General features: G+C 39.4%; 1 protein-coding gene across 3 annotated transcripts in view; it reads right to left on the bottom strand.

Annotated features, from left to right (window-relative positions):
* LOC308292084 (glutaminase kidney isoform, mitochondrial-like) overlaps window positions 1-12,877 on the bottom strand; it is a 97,208-nt gene that overhangs the window by 13,823 nt on the left and 70,508 nt on the right. For all 3 annotated transcript variants that reach the window (XM_080734312.1, XM_080734314.1, XM_080734313.1), the window contains exons 8-13: window positions 9,862-9,894; window positions 9,692-9,750; window positions 7,500-7,566; window positions 4,536-4,586; window positions 3,916-4,092; window positions 203-334 (exon numbers count right to left, since the gene is read on the bottom strand). In XM_080734312.1, coding sequence (XP_080590438.1) covers window positions 203-334; window positions 3,916-4,092; window positions 4,536-4,586; window positions 7,500-7,566; window positions 9,692-9,750; window positions 9,862-9,894 — 519 coding nt within the window. The remainder of the gene's footprint in view (window positions 1-202; window positions 335-3,915; window positions 4,093-4,535; window positions 4,587-7,499; window positions 7,567-9,691; window positions 9,751-9,861; window positions 9,895-12,877) is intronic.

Raw genomic sequence — 12,877 nt, 5'->3', positions numbered from 1 at the left:
AATCGGTTTAATGAAAAATACAGGATCTTTGTAAGATAATTGATTAAAACAAGTATTTTCAGTCATTTGCTACTGTATTGAAAAGAGGATGAAACAATATAAAAGAGAAGAAGATACTGGAAGAGTCTACACTAAAGAGATGGCATGCATTTTTAAATGAAGCGACGGCATCCAGAATGAATATACAGTATATCTACGGTACCTCACAGAAGTGGATCCCTCTCACACTGTTGCCCACCCGGTCCAGGGCCGGGGACCAGCACATCATGCCCATCACGTTGGGGACCACCAGGAGCACCGCTCCCGACACACCTGACTTAGCCGGCAGGCCCACCTGAACAGGGATGTGCAGATAATGTTAGAGAGGCAGGGGGCATTTTGGTGAAAATAGCAGATTTTAGCTCACAACTTGTGAGCTTGGACGTCGGCTATTTAACTATCAAGTGAATACTGGAGATGTGGCGTAACGGAATGGATTTCCACACAGAGAGGGCATTTCTTTCAACATAAGATGCTGCATTCAAGTTCAGGAGAGTTTGGACAAGGCAATTCTCTTGAATGCTGCATTCAGGTATGGCATGGAAAGAGGGGGAATTTGCATTTCTTTCACCATAGTAAAAACTGCATTCATGGTCTGCAGAGGGCACTTTTTACAGACGGATAAAAGGGGATCTTGCTATTTCTACGTGTCATTATTTCGACTGAATACGACATACTTTGACTGAAACCGAACTTTTCAAAAGGTCCGTTCGACTACAAAATGACGTCACTGGCAACTTCTGAAAAGCATTACACCGAATGAGAGTTCGGAAATTTGCACGCCGGAAAGTCCAACTCACCGAACATTTCGGAGATACTATGGACAGGCCGTTAGGGTTAGGTTTAGGTTTTAGGTTTAGTTTTACTGAGGTTAGGGTTTGGGGTTTCACCAGGTTAGCATTCAACAGTGTCGGCAGGTTAGCATTTCACCAGGTTAACTAACATTCACCTGCGTCGAACAAATGTTATGTCTAAATATCAACACGCTCCCCGGGGGCTCAAGCCCCCTTTGTGTGCACATGCCTGGTGGTACTGTACGCACATGGAAGGCGAACTCCCCAGGGAAGTCGTACATCCCACAGGACTGCATTAAACTCAGAGTGTCTCTATAGCAGGGGTTCCCCAACTTTTTTGTCTCAGGGCACCCCATGAATATCTTTTTAATCCAAGGCACCCCTACATTATAATTTTCCTTGTATGTCCAAAACCGTTAGTTTTGTATTTATCTATAAAATGTACTAAACTAGTGAAAACTGCAGATCTACAAGCACACAAAGGCGAGGCGTTGTGTGCTTGTAGATCGGCTGTTTTCACTAGTTTTGTGCGACGGTCTTGTATGATGAAGCAGGGCTTTGCTTTACCAAAAGACGTACACATTTGAAACTTGGAGATACGAGGATTCTGCCCGACAGTGACGATATTTTAGCGGTTATGTTGCGAGGAAAAACTTTGAGATAATAGCCATTTTGGTTAGAACTGACTGAAAATAACTTTGTACTTCAAGTTTAAAATGATACTAAATATTTTTTCAAGTGTCCAAAATAAATTCCAAATATTATCAAATGATGTCGCGGCACCCCTGGACTGGCGTCACGGCACCCCAGGGTGCCCCGTCACCCACTTTGAAAACCCCTGCTCTATAGTAACAGGTTATAGTGTCATACAGTAGGTATTATAGATGTATATTTACGTGGAAGTGTCTCTATAGTAATAGGTTATAGTGTTATACAGTAGGTATTATAGATGTATATTTACGTGGAAGTGTCTCTATAGTAATAGGTTATAGTGTTATACAGTAGGTATTATAGATGCATATTTACGTGGAAGTGTCTCTATAGTAATAGGTTAAGGTTATAGTGTTATACAGTAGGTATTATAGATGTATATTTACATGGAAGTGTCTCTATAGTAATAGGTTATAGTGTTATACAGTAGGTATTATAGATGTATATTTACGTGGAAGTGTCTCTATAGTAATAGGTTATAGTGTCATACAGTAGGTATTATAGATGTATATTTACATGGAAGTGTCTCTATAGTAATAGGTTATAGTGTCATACAGTAGGTATTATAGATGTATATTTACATGGAAGTGTCTCTATAGTAATAGGTTATAGTGTCATACAGTAGGTATTATAGATGTATATTTACATGGAAGTGTCTCTATAGTAATAGGTTATAGTGTTATACAGTAGGTATTATAGATGTATATTTACGTGGAAGTGTCTCTATAGTAATAGGTTAAGGTTATAGTGTTATACACAGTGTTGGGAAAGTTCACTTTAAAAACGAACTAGTTCAAGTTCAAGTTCAGAACTTCTAAAATGAACTAGTTCATTTCATAGTTCATAATTCTATATTTTGAACTAAGTTCATGGTTCCCCAAAATGAACTAACTTAGTTCTTTTTCGTTCTTTTTTTAACCATATTTTTTTTTTTTATACTTTGGCTATTCAAAAAAGAAAAAAGAAAAAAAAGAAGAAAAAAAATATATAGCCTAGGTCTATATATATATTATATAAATGTTTAGACGTTGCTGCATGCTATTATTTGTCAAAACTATTGACTCAGCCCATATAGAACCACACAGCAATAATTTCATCCAACTTAACATTGAGGTGCCCACAATATTTATGTGCCCACTGCCTAGTTCCCAGTCTTCCTGCACCCTTATTGTGAAGGGCTGAATGTAATAACCATGTTATTGTCTCATTGTGTGAAATATCATAATATTCAAAACAAATATTTGACTCCAATTGATTCCCCACACAGTATTGACTTGATATAGCAATAAAAAATATATATATTACACAGCAGTTGTGGGAAAACTAAGACATTGTTCAAAAAACACAATTCCGATTTTGGTCATTTTGGAAATAGGGCAAACAATATATTTTTCTTCAATCCACTGTCTTGACACTCGAACCAAAATTGTTCTATAAACCATAATCTACAAATTGGAAGTGAAAAATAAACTTTAACACACATTTGAAATGAAAACAAAAAAGTACATGTACAAGGAACCCCACTAGAAGGCATACGTTTCTAAACCTCGCGCACAGCATGTTTCCGCGTTGGTTAAAATAGCTGATCTACAAGCTCACGTTGTCTCGTGGATGCGACGCGTTGTGAGCTTGCAGATCAGCTATTTTCGCCGTGCAACACACATAGGACAAAGTATAGTCAGGCTTGCGAGACACGTAACGAGGAGAAGATTCACAGTGCAGGTGCAGAGTGCAGACTGCACTTTATATCAACGTTCACGAGGAGCTGCGTGCACAGTGCGTGCTATTGGAGCATGTGAATGAAAAGAGAGAGGAGAGGACAGACGACCGCGGAGGCGCGGACCGCCGCATGAACGGCCGACGAACGCCGACGAACTCCGTTCACGGGCGTCAGAATGACCGCGTTCGACAATATCGTTCATCAAGCGAAAACAATTACGTTCAGTTCACGTTCGCCCAAAATATGAACGTGTTCATGAACGATCGTTCTTTGAACGCGTTCGGGTACAACACTGGTTATACAGTAGGTATTATAGATGTATATTTACATGGAAGGGTTAGGGTTAAGGTTATAGTGTTATACAGTAGGTATTATAGATGTATATTTACATGGAAGTGTCTCTATAGTAATAGGTTATAGTGTTATACAGTAGGTATTATAGATGTATATTTACATGGAAGTGTCTCTATAGTAATAGGTTATAGTGTCATACAGTAGGTAATATAGATGTATATTTACATGGAAGTGTCTCTATAGTAATAGGTTATAGTGTTATACAGTAGGTAATAGATGTATATTTACATGGAAGTGTCTCTACAGTAATAGGTTAAGGTTCTAGTGTTATACAGTAGGTAATAGATGTATATTTACGTGGAAGGCGAACTCCCCAGAAAAGTCGTACATCCCACAGGAGTGCATGAGGCTGAGCGTGTCGCGCACCGCCTCCGTGCTCAGCACGCGCTCGCCTGTGATTGGACAGATGCCGCCGTTGGCCAGCGTGGCGGCCATCACACTGCCCGACTCACACGTCACCTCGATGGAGCACAGCTGGAACCGGAGAAAAACACCGCAAACTGTTAGACGTTGTGTTAAAGCAGAGATACCATGTAGGTACAGTAGGTAGGATAAATAGATGGATAGATACTGTATATGGATAGGTAGGTAGGTAGGTAGATACAGTAGATGGATAACGTAATGGATACATTTTAACAGCGATACGATACGCATCACGATACATGGTTGACGATGCGACACATTGACGACATTGGTTAATTCATGGCGATACGATTCAATGTATGTACACTACAATAGTAGATTGTTGCAAATTAAAATCGATTCAGTTACTATATTGTTGTACCCCTAATAGATAGAGTAGACAGATAGATACTATAGATAGACAGGCAGACAGACAGACAGACAGACAGGCAGGCAGGCAGGCAGGCAGACAGACAGACAGACAGACAGACAGACAGACAGACAGACCGACCTACCTGAAAGTAGCAGTCCAAAGCTGCCATCATGTCTGCATTCTCAGGGAAGCACTGCAAAGACCACAGATAATCAGTACAATATTATACATATTGACCGCTATTGTATTGTTTTGTTTACTGTATATAAGTCAAGTCTAAAGAATGGTCCAAGCCAAGTCTTGAAGTAGTAGTTCCTTGCTGCGTTAGCAGATCTACCAGCTTGTAGATCTGCTATTTTAACTAGTTTGGGTCCCCAGGCAAACGTCTACTCTCTCTTGGCTACGGGCCAAGAGAGAACTAAGAATAAAACAACTTTATCTGGGGGGAACACACTAAGACAGAGGAATGAGTTAGCCAAGGAAAGCAATATGGAGGAGATTCTTGATGTTTTCTGATTCTTGATGATTCTTGATGTTTAGGCATGAAACGCTGCACAAGATAGATTTGACAACAACAGAGGCAGCTCCACAGATAACGTCCAACCCAGATTTGGCACAAAGGGCCACTTAGAGGCGGCTACCTGAAACTGCTAAATGAAAACAAAGCCTATCCTTACCTCCCCCTGACCTTCCTATTGTTAATACCTTTTATTTGTGTTTTTATGACTGTTTTTCTGATGAAATCCTCTGCATAGTACTGTGTTCTATCTGTCTGTCATTCAATGTTATATGAGTTAAATATCTATCATAGTACTGTGTTCTATCTGTCTGTCATTCAATGTTATATGAGTTAAATATCTATCATAGTACTGTGTTCTGTCTGTCTGTCATTCAATGTTATATGAGTTAAATATCTATCATAGTACTGTGTTCTGTCTGTCTGTCATTCAATGTTATATGAGTTAAATATCTATCATAGTAATGTGTTCTGTCTGTCTGTCATTCAATGTTATATGAGTTAAATATCTATCATAGTACTGTGTTCTGTCTGTCTGTCATTCAATGTTATATGAGTTAAATATCTATCATAGTACTGTGTTCTGTCTGTCTGGCATTCAATGTTATATGAGTTAAATATCTATCATAGTACTGTGTTCTGTCTGTCTGTCATTCAATGTTATATGAGTTAAATATCTATCATAGTACTGTGTTCTGTCTGTCCGTCATTCAATGTTATACCTCAATTGAAACTTTTTTTTGGTGTATCCTTTTAGTTGACCTTGTACCAGTGTACTGTCATGATGCAAACTTCTAATACATTCTCAATCAATCACTCTGTCTCAGACACGTGGCTTTGTGCTTTTCCACAACACAACTCAGTCTGGAGTCTGGATAAACAATGCATTAAACATTAACATTTATGCCTTCCTGTGTTATGATAACCTGACGTAAACCTGCCACCGTAAATCTGTTATATTAAACATTAACCCCTATTATTATGATCTCCTGTGTTATTGATGCAAACATTATACGGCCTCTTTACATAAATCCATCCTGAACAGCATCCACACAACCAGCCACCCTGAGTGTAAACATTAGGTTAAACATTAACATTTATGGCTCATTGCTGCTTTATGATAAACCTGGATAACCTGAAGGGGATCACATTTCCGCTGTCTATAATAAATCTATCGTAAACATTCTGCAATAATAACATACTGTACTTGTGTTTTTCCACAAGACAACGCATGGTGAGTCTGGGTAAACAGCCTACAGTATGTCCAAAACAAGCCTTACAAGCTCAAAACCTTTTTGTACTTTTGTTTCTGTGACGCTGCAGTATGATCAAAATAAAATCCAAGCTGGGTAGGTTATGTATGAACAAAGACATCACGAAACTGCTCTTTTTGGCATTTGCCTCTCTGATTATGGTGACTTGATTGATTGACATCCAGAAGGGCCTGTCGGATCCCTTCAAGGCTTCTATACTAGGCAATGCAATGCTTTGTTTAAGAGTGTTGTGAGCAAACGTCTGCGGTATTATGAAGTTATAAAGTTATACAAATGTGCAAGGCAAAGAACCTGAAAACCTACCGATTGATTGATTGATTGATTGATTGATTGATTGATTGATTGGTTGAAGACTTTATTAGAAGTTTGCATAGAAAAAGGTACAGTTTCATGACGGTACAGTTCACTGGTACAAGGTCAACTAAAAGGAGATCCTAGGAAAGCACTTGGCTTATTTACACAGTATCTCATATAACATTGAATGACAGACGGATAGAACACAGTACTATGCAGTAGATATAGTAAAAAAAGTAAATAAAAAAAAAAACAGTGCAAAAAGGATACAGTAGCTAAATACAAAGAAGGATCAGGGTAGGGTTGGGCTAGGTTTGTTATTGCCAGTTGCGAATGGCTGCCGCCTTTAAGTGGTTTTTCAGGGCGATTTTAAAGGATGCTAGGGAACCACACTCCTTTAAAGCCTTCGGTAGGGCGTTCCACATTTTGGTTGTATAGCAGAAGAACGAGTTTGAGCCTTTGTTTGAGTTGACTTTGGGTTGAACGTGATCTGTGGTGCTGCCTCTGGTGTTGTAATTATGGACATCCTTAACGTTTATAAAGTATTTTGCCAGGTACATACATGGGTATCATAGTGATGTAGTGTATCTTGTACACCAGGCCCATTAAAGTTGCTGTACTCTGTCATCTACTCTGAGCCACCCCACTCTTAACTTCCATACAGAATGGGAGAATGATGTTTTGGGTGGGTAGATCGTGTTGAGCTGGTCAGTTTAAAAGTGTGGGCAGTGGCACTGGGCACCCCTGAAGTAGGATATATGGAGATAAGAGGGCTCTGCCTGACAGCAACGATATGTTAAACATTTACATTTTACACTCAGTATTTGGCTCATGAGGTTAATTGTCCGCTTCTCGTAGTTTAATGGTACTCCGAACTCCATGGTATGCAAGCTAATATCAGCTATCGGGCTGCATGGGGCCATGGTAAATCAAAATTAGGAGTAAAGGAGTAGGAGAGGTTTGTACGTGAAGTCCACAGCTCTGTATGGTTCTGTTCAAACACCATCTCCGTTCCACCCACCTTCTTCTCTTTCAGATAGTAACCAATAGCATAGTTCCTGTCGCCTGTCTCCTTCTCTGACTGGAACCTGTAAGATGAAAGAAGAGAAACTAATGTTTCATACAGTATAATATATTATAATAGCATAGTTCCTGTCGCCTGTCTCCTTCTCTGACTGGAACCTGTAAGATGAAAGAAGAGAAACTAATGTTTCATACAGTATAATATATTATAATAGCATAGTTCCTGTCGCCTGTCTCCTTCTCTGACTGGAACCTGTAAGATGAAAGAAGAGAAACTAATGTTTCATACAGTATAATATATTATAATAGCATAGTTCCTGTCGCCTGTCTCCTTCTCTGACTGGAACCTGTAAGATGAAAGAAGAGAAACTAATGTTTCATACAGTATAACACGGCACAATAGATTCCTTTTCACCGCAGCCATGATATAGAATAGATTGAAATAAATAGCAGGGTAAATGTACGGTGATAATGTGTTACAGGATGTACCATGTGGTTGTGGTTGCCGCGACACGAGTCACACTTGCAAATGAATTATGTCCTTGTCCCTTTTATGCCCATATATGGAGATCCCTGCCCTCTACATCTGATTCCCAGATGATGCCCTGTTAGGGCAACCACACTAATAGAATCCCTTTTATGCCATCAATATTAAGCCCATATCTGGGAATGCCCATATATGGACATATTGTGTCAGTTTAAAGGGATATTCCACTTTCAAATAAACGTTTTGTAATTTTATCGTCTAATCAGGCTTTTATGAACACCCTGAACTGATTTTAATTTGCTTGATTCAAATTTAGATATTTGATGTAAATGTTACCAGGCCCTCCAGGCCCAGGGCCTCTCCCCACACACACCCATTGTAACTTCAAACTCCATTTTAACCATGATAGATTCATTAAAAACACCCATTATTTTTTGTAGTGACTCATAATACCCTCCCTAATACGTGAGCAGGCCGTGTTTTTTCAATAACTTTTTCATTTATTTTTAATACAATGTTATTGTATTATTATTTTTTTTTCCATTTTCCCAAATAATTATTAAAAAGAAAAGAAAAGAGTTATTGAAAAAACACGGCCTGCTCACGTATTAGGGAGGGTATTATGAGTCACTACAAAAAATAATGGGTGTTTTTAATGAATCTATCATGGTTAAAATGGAGTTTGAAGTTACAATGGGTGTGTGTGGGGAGAGGCCCTGGGCCTGGAGGGCCTGATAACATTTACATCAAATATCTAAATATTGAATAAAGCAAATTAAAATCTGTTCAGGACGTTCATAAAAGCCTGATTAGATGATAAAATGACCAAACGTTTTTTTTAAAGTGGAATATCCCTTTAACCAATCCAAATTAAACCGCAACTCAAATCACATTGCAAATGAATTCTGTCCTACGTGACCTTGCTTTTCGCCCTTAGGCGTCTTACTCAGGCCTGGAATTTCATCATTTTAGGGGCGTGGCCACTTGGCCTTTGGTGTTGTCCATTTTTTGAGGGCACAAATGCCAAATGGCAGGCAGGAAGACCATCAAATAAAACAAGATTTTAGTCCATTGAAAGAATTTGTTGAATTTAAGGGTTAGGGATGATAACCTAATCAGCAATAAAATAGATTATTTACAATCTGATCCACGCTCAGCCCTGATTGGTTTAAATATGGGGACTCGGGGGAGTTAAGATTTCAGAATCTCAACAAAAGATACTGGTGTCTACATGACAAGAAAGAGGTACCGGTGTCTACTGTCTACATATTGACCAGAAAGAGACACTGGTGTCTACTGTCTACATATTGACCAGAAAGAGACACTGGTGTCTACTGTCTACATATTGACCAGAAAGAGACACTGGTGTCTACTGTCTACATATTGACCAGAAAGAGACACTGGTGTCTACTGTCTACATATTGACCAGAAAGAGACACTGGTGTCTACTGTCTACATATTGACCAGAAAGAGACACTGGTGTCTACTGTCTACATATTGACCAGAAAGAGACAGAGGAGAAAGTGGTACAGTCAGCTGGGTATTAAGGTCACTGTGGCCTCAGGTCATTTGTTTGAGGGGCACAAAGGCCAAACTGAGGGGCAACAGCGGCCATGGCCTTCATGACCTCCATGAAATTCCTGCCCTGGTCTTACTGGTAGAATAAGTGTGTGCTATATACGTTAGCATGCAGTAACACTCACACTGCGTTGTTGAAGCCCACAAATTCTCCACCAGCCATGGCGTTCAAGAACTCCATCACCTACAATGATAACACAAAAACATGTTTTGTTGAAACTGCATGCAAACAAAATATATTATATACTTATTATAATAAGACGTCTTTGAAATATAAAACCTTTTAGGTACTTACATAGTCAAACCTGGCAGCTTTATTTTCTTTGGGCTGTAAAATGAAAAGGGAAAAAATACAGAAGAACATGTTTGCTTTGTTTTGAAACTTTGAGTTAAGTGACATACAGTATGTCAACAGTCATACAGGCCTGTAGATGGCAGTGTTGGACTGTTGTGACACTAATGACATATGACTGCCTGCCTGTCTGCTAACCAGTGGCTCTCAACCTGTGGGTCAGGACCCCCAGTGGGGTCCCCAGATGTTTAGCTTAATGTTAACATTGTTTTCTCACTCAACAGTAAACAGACCAACATACAGTATAAGTGTAGGTATAGGCTACATGAAAATAGCAGATCTACATGCTCACAACGCCTCGCAATTGACCAGATGGAGTCAAACTAATGTAATGCCAACTCCTACAATTCCAAGAGCTTGTCAGGGTGGGGGTGGGGGGGGGTTCCCACTTGAAATATTATTATTTTGGGGGTCGCTGCATGAAAAGGTTGAGAACCACTGTGCTAATGATGACTAAAACAAAACACCAATAAACATACTGACAGTTTTGTCAACAAATAAAAACTAGCGCGACACAGTTTGTGTTATCGGCTTGCGGATAAGTGAAAAATCTGCCATTTCGATGCCATCACGCCATGGCCTGCCAAAAATACTGTTTTTGTTGACTAAATCGTGTGGATTTAGTCGACAAACACTAGAAGACACTAGAACACTAAAATATTTCACGTGACTAAAATATGATTACATTTTACTCAAAAGACGAAAAAACAAAATCAAAATTTGCTGTCAAAATCAACACTGCTGTCTTCTGTCCGTGTTGTAACGTGGCATCTCTGCGTTGACCCGGCTTGGTCTTCTTGGATTTCCAGACGTTGGAAAGTATCGTTAACAAGTAATAAAGAGACTAAATGTAGATCGTACGACATGTGCTCTCTGTTTTAACGACCCGGCCCGCTCCCCGACCCCGTCTATTTAAAACTGGAGGAGATGATGATGATTTAAGACACAATATGTGAGGTCATTTTTCTTTGCACGACTCTGTTGTGCAACAGAGTCTGGTCGAATCGCTTCATCGTTGATATAAATATGATAATAAAATGCAATATTAAAAAAAAATGTATTTCATACTAGGGCATTAACAACTTGTGATTTTTGCAAGTCGACTCGACTCAGTAAAAAGTTGAGTTGAAGTCGACTTTATCGTTTGATGACGTCATCACATCAAACACGACCCCCCAATTATTTCGGGGGGTCCCCAGATGATTAACTTAATGTGAAACATTGTTTTCTCACTCAACAGTAAACAAACCAACATAAAGTTTAAGTGTATAGAGGGTATCTGCACATTTCTCAAGTCCCAATTTAAGGACTTTTTAATAGCTCTAAAATGGCAAATTAAACTTTGTCCAAATTGTGAAATATATAGAGGCAGAAATTGTGAAAATAGCAGATCTACATGCTCACAACGCCTCGCATCGCGAGGCGTTGTGAGCATGTAGATCTGCTATTTTCACAATAGAAAGTTCTTTTTTTTTTTACTTCGACTTTCGACTTTCTCCGGTGGGAGTCGACTTGTGTAATGAAGTCGACTGAGTCGACTTGTGGACTTTTTGGTTAATAACCCTACTTCATACTTCACCCAAAATGTTTTGATTATTTTAGTTTTAGTCGCATTCCTAATGTATAATAATTCATTATTTGATGCTGCTGTGCTGTAGGAAGTGGTTTTCAAACCTTTTCATATCAAGGTCCATCATTTATTCAGCATTTGAGCCACAGAACCACCGTTTGATGATATTTAGCCTCCCAGACCCAAAACGTCTCAGAATATGTGTTGCCATTGGATAATATTTTGTCCACAATTCCATGCTGTATTGATGTTGGTACCATAGGAGCAGTGTTCATTTTGTCAGACATTTTTGATTTAGTCTTAGTCTTAAAGTTATACCATGTAACTTTTTTTATAAAAGAAATCTTAAAATTGTCCTAACTGTTAAATCGCTAAAGTTTTAGAACCCCCACTCCGTTAATTTCAGCTTCTAAAGCCTTCTCTTTATATGTTTTCTATGAGCCGTGAGGGGGGGAGAATTTCGCGGCAAAATGACGTCATCTGCATCATGTGTATACGTTGGCCAATCATATCGCCGATCATAAACACATGGTACACTACCGGCCAATCACAGGCGCATCTTGCTGACTTCTCAGGAAGTAGCTTGCCTCAACATAACAACAACATACTCGGGTGAAGGAGTGTGTTTCTCCGGAATGCCTGAACGCACAGGAACCAGGGACATCTCTAAAGATAGATCTCGGCGAGGTGGAGGCAGACGCGGTGGCGAGAGGGCCGGTCCGCGGCGAAAAACGTCCGAAAGACGCCGACGCGACTGCGGTTTGCTATACAGCTCTGACCACTAGTTGAGCAACTTACACAGTATAGCTTTAAATTAAGACTAAATCATACAATTTGGACTTCGGTTTAGTCTTCTGAAATTGTTTTAGTCTAGTCTTAGTCTAGTCGACTAAATATCAAAACATTTTAGTCTAGTTTTAGTCGTTTAGTCTTAGTCTTTTAGGCTAAGTCTTTTAGGCTAAATATAACCACATGACTCTGAACAAGTAATTTTCTACTGTCAGTGCAATATCAAAACGATTCAGAAAAATACAGTGCAATACTGAGTTCTCAAAAAAAATATAGACAAAACACCATCTTGGCTGTAATGCCATTGCACCTTAATATACAGTAGCAAATACAATACTTAAGTTAATGTTCAAGTAAAACTGCTAGGGCAAGGCTACAATGCCTAGTGTCAGAACCCTCGCTAAAAACCCCAGGGCAAAAATCCACTCGTCCGAGACAGTTTGCCCTCCTGGCCCCCAAGCTGTGGAATAAACTCCCTGTCGCACTTAGAACAACGGACTCACTCGCTAGCTTTCGCCGTGGACTGAAGACTCACCTTTTCAGACTCCACCTAAACCCTTAGCACTACTGGAAAAATCAATGACCATACATGAAGCTAGT

Source organism: Nannobrachium achirus, assembly GCF_963921795.1.
Source record: "Nannobrachium achirus genome assembly, chromosome: 9".
Classification (NCBI taxonomy): domain Eukaryota; kingdom Metazoa; phylum Chordata; class Actinopteri; order Myctophiformes; family Myctophidae; genus Nannobrachium; species Nannobrachium achirus.
The sequence above is the reverse complement of the archived record's forward strand: the minus strand, read 5'-3'. Positions and strand labels throughout refer to the sequence as shown.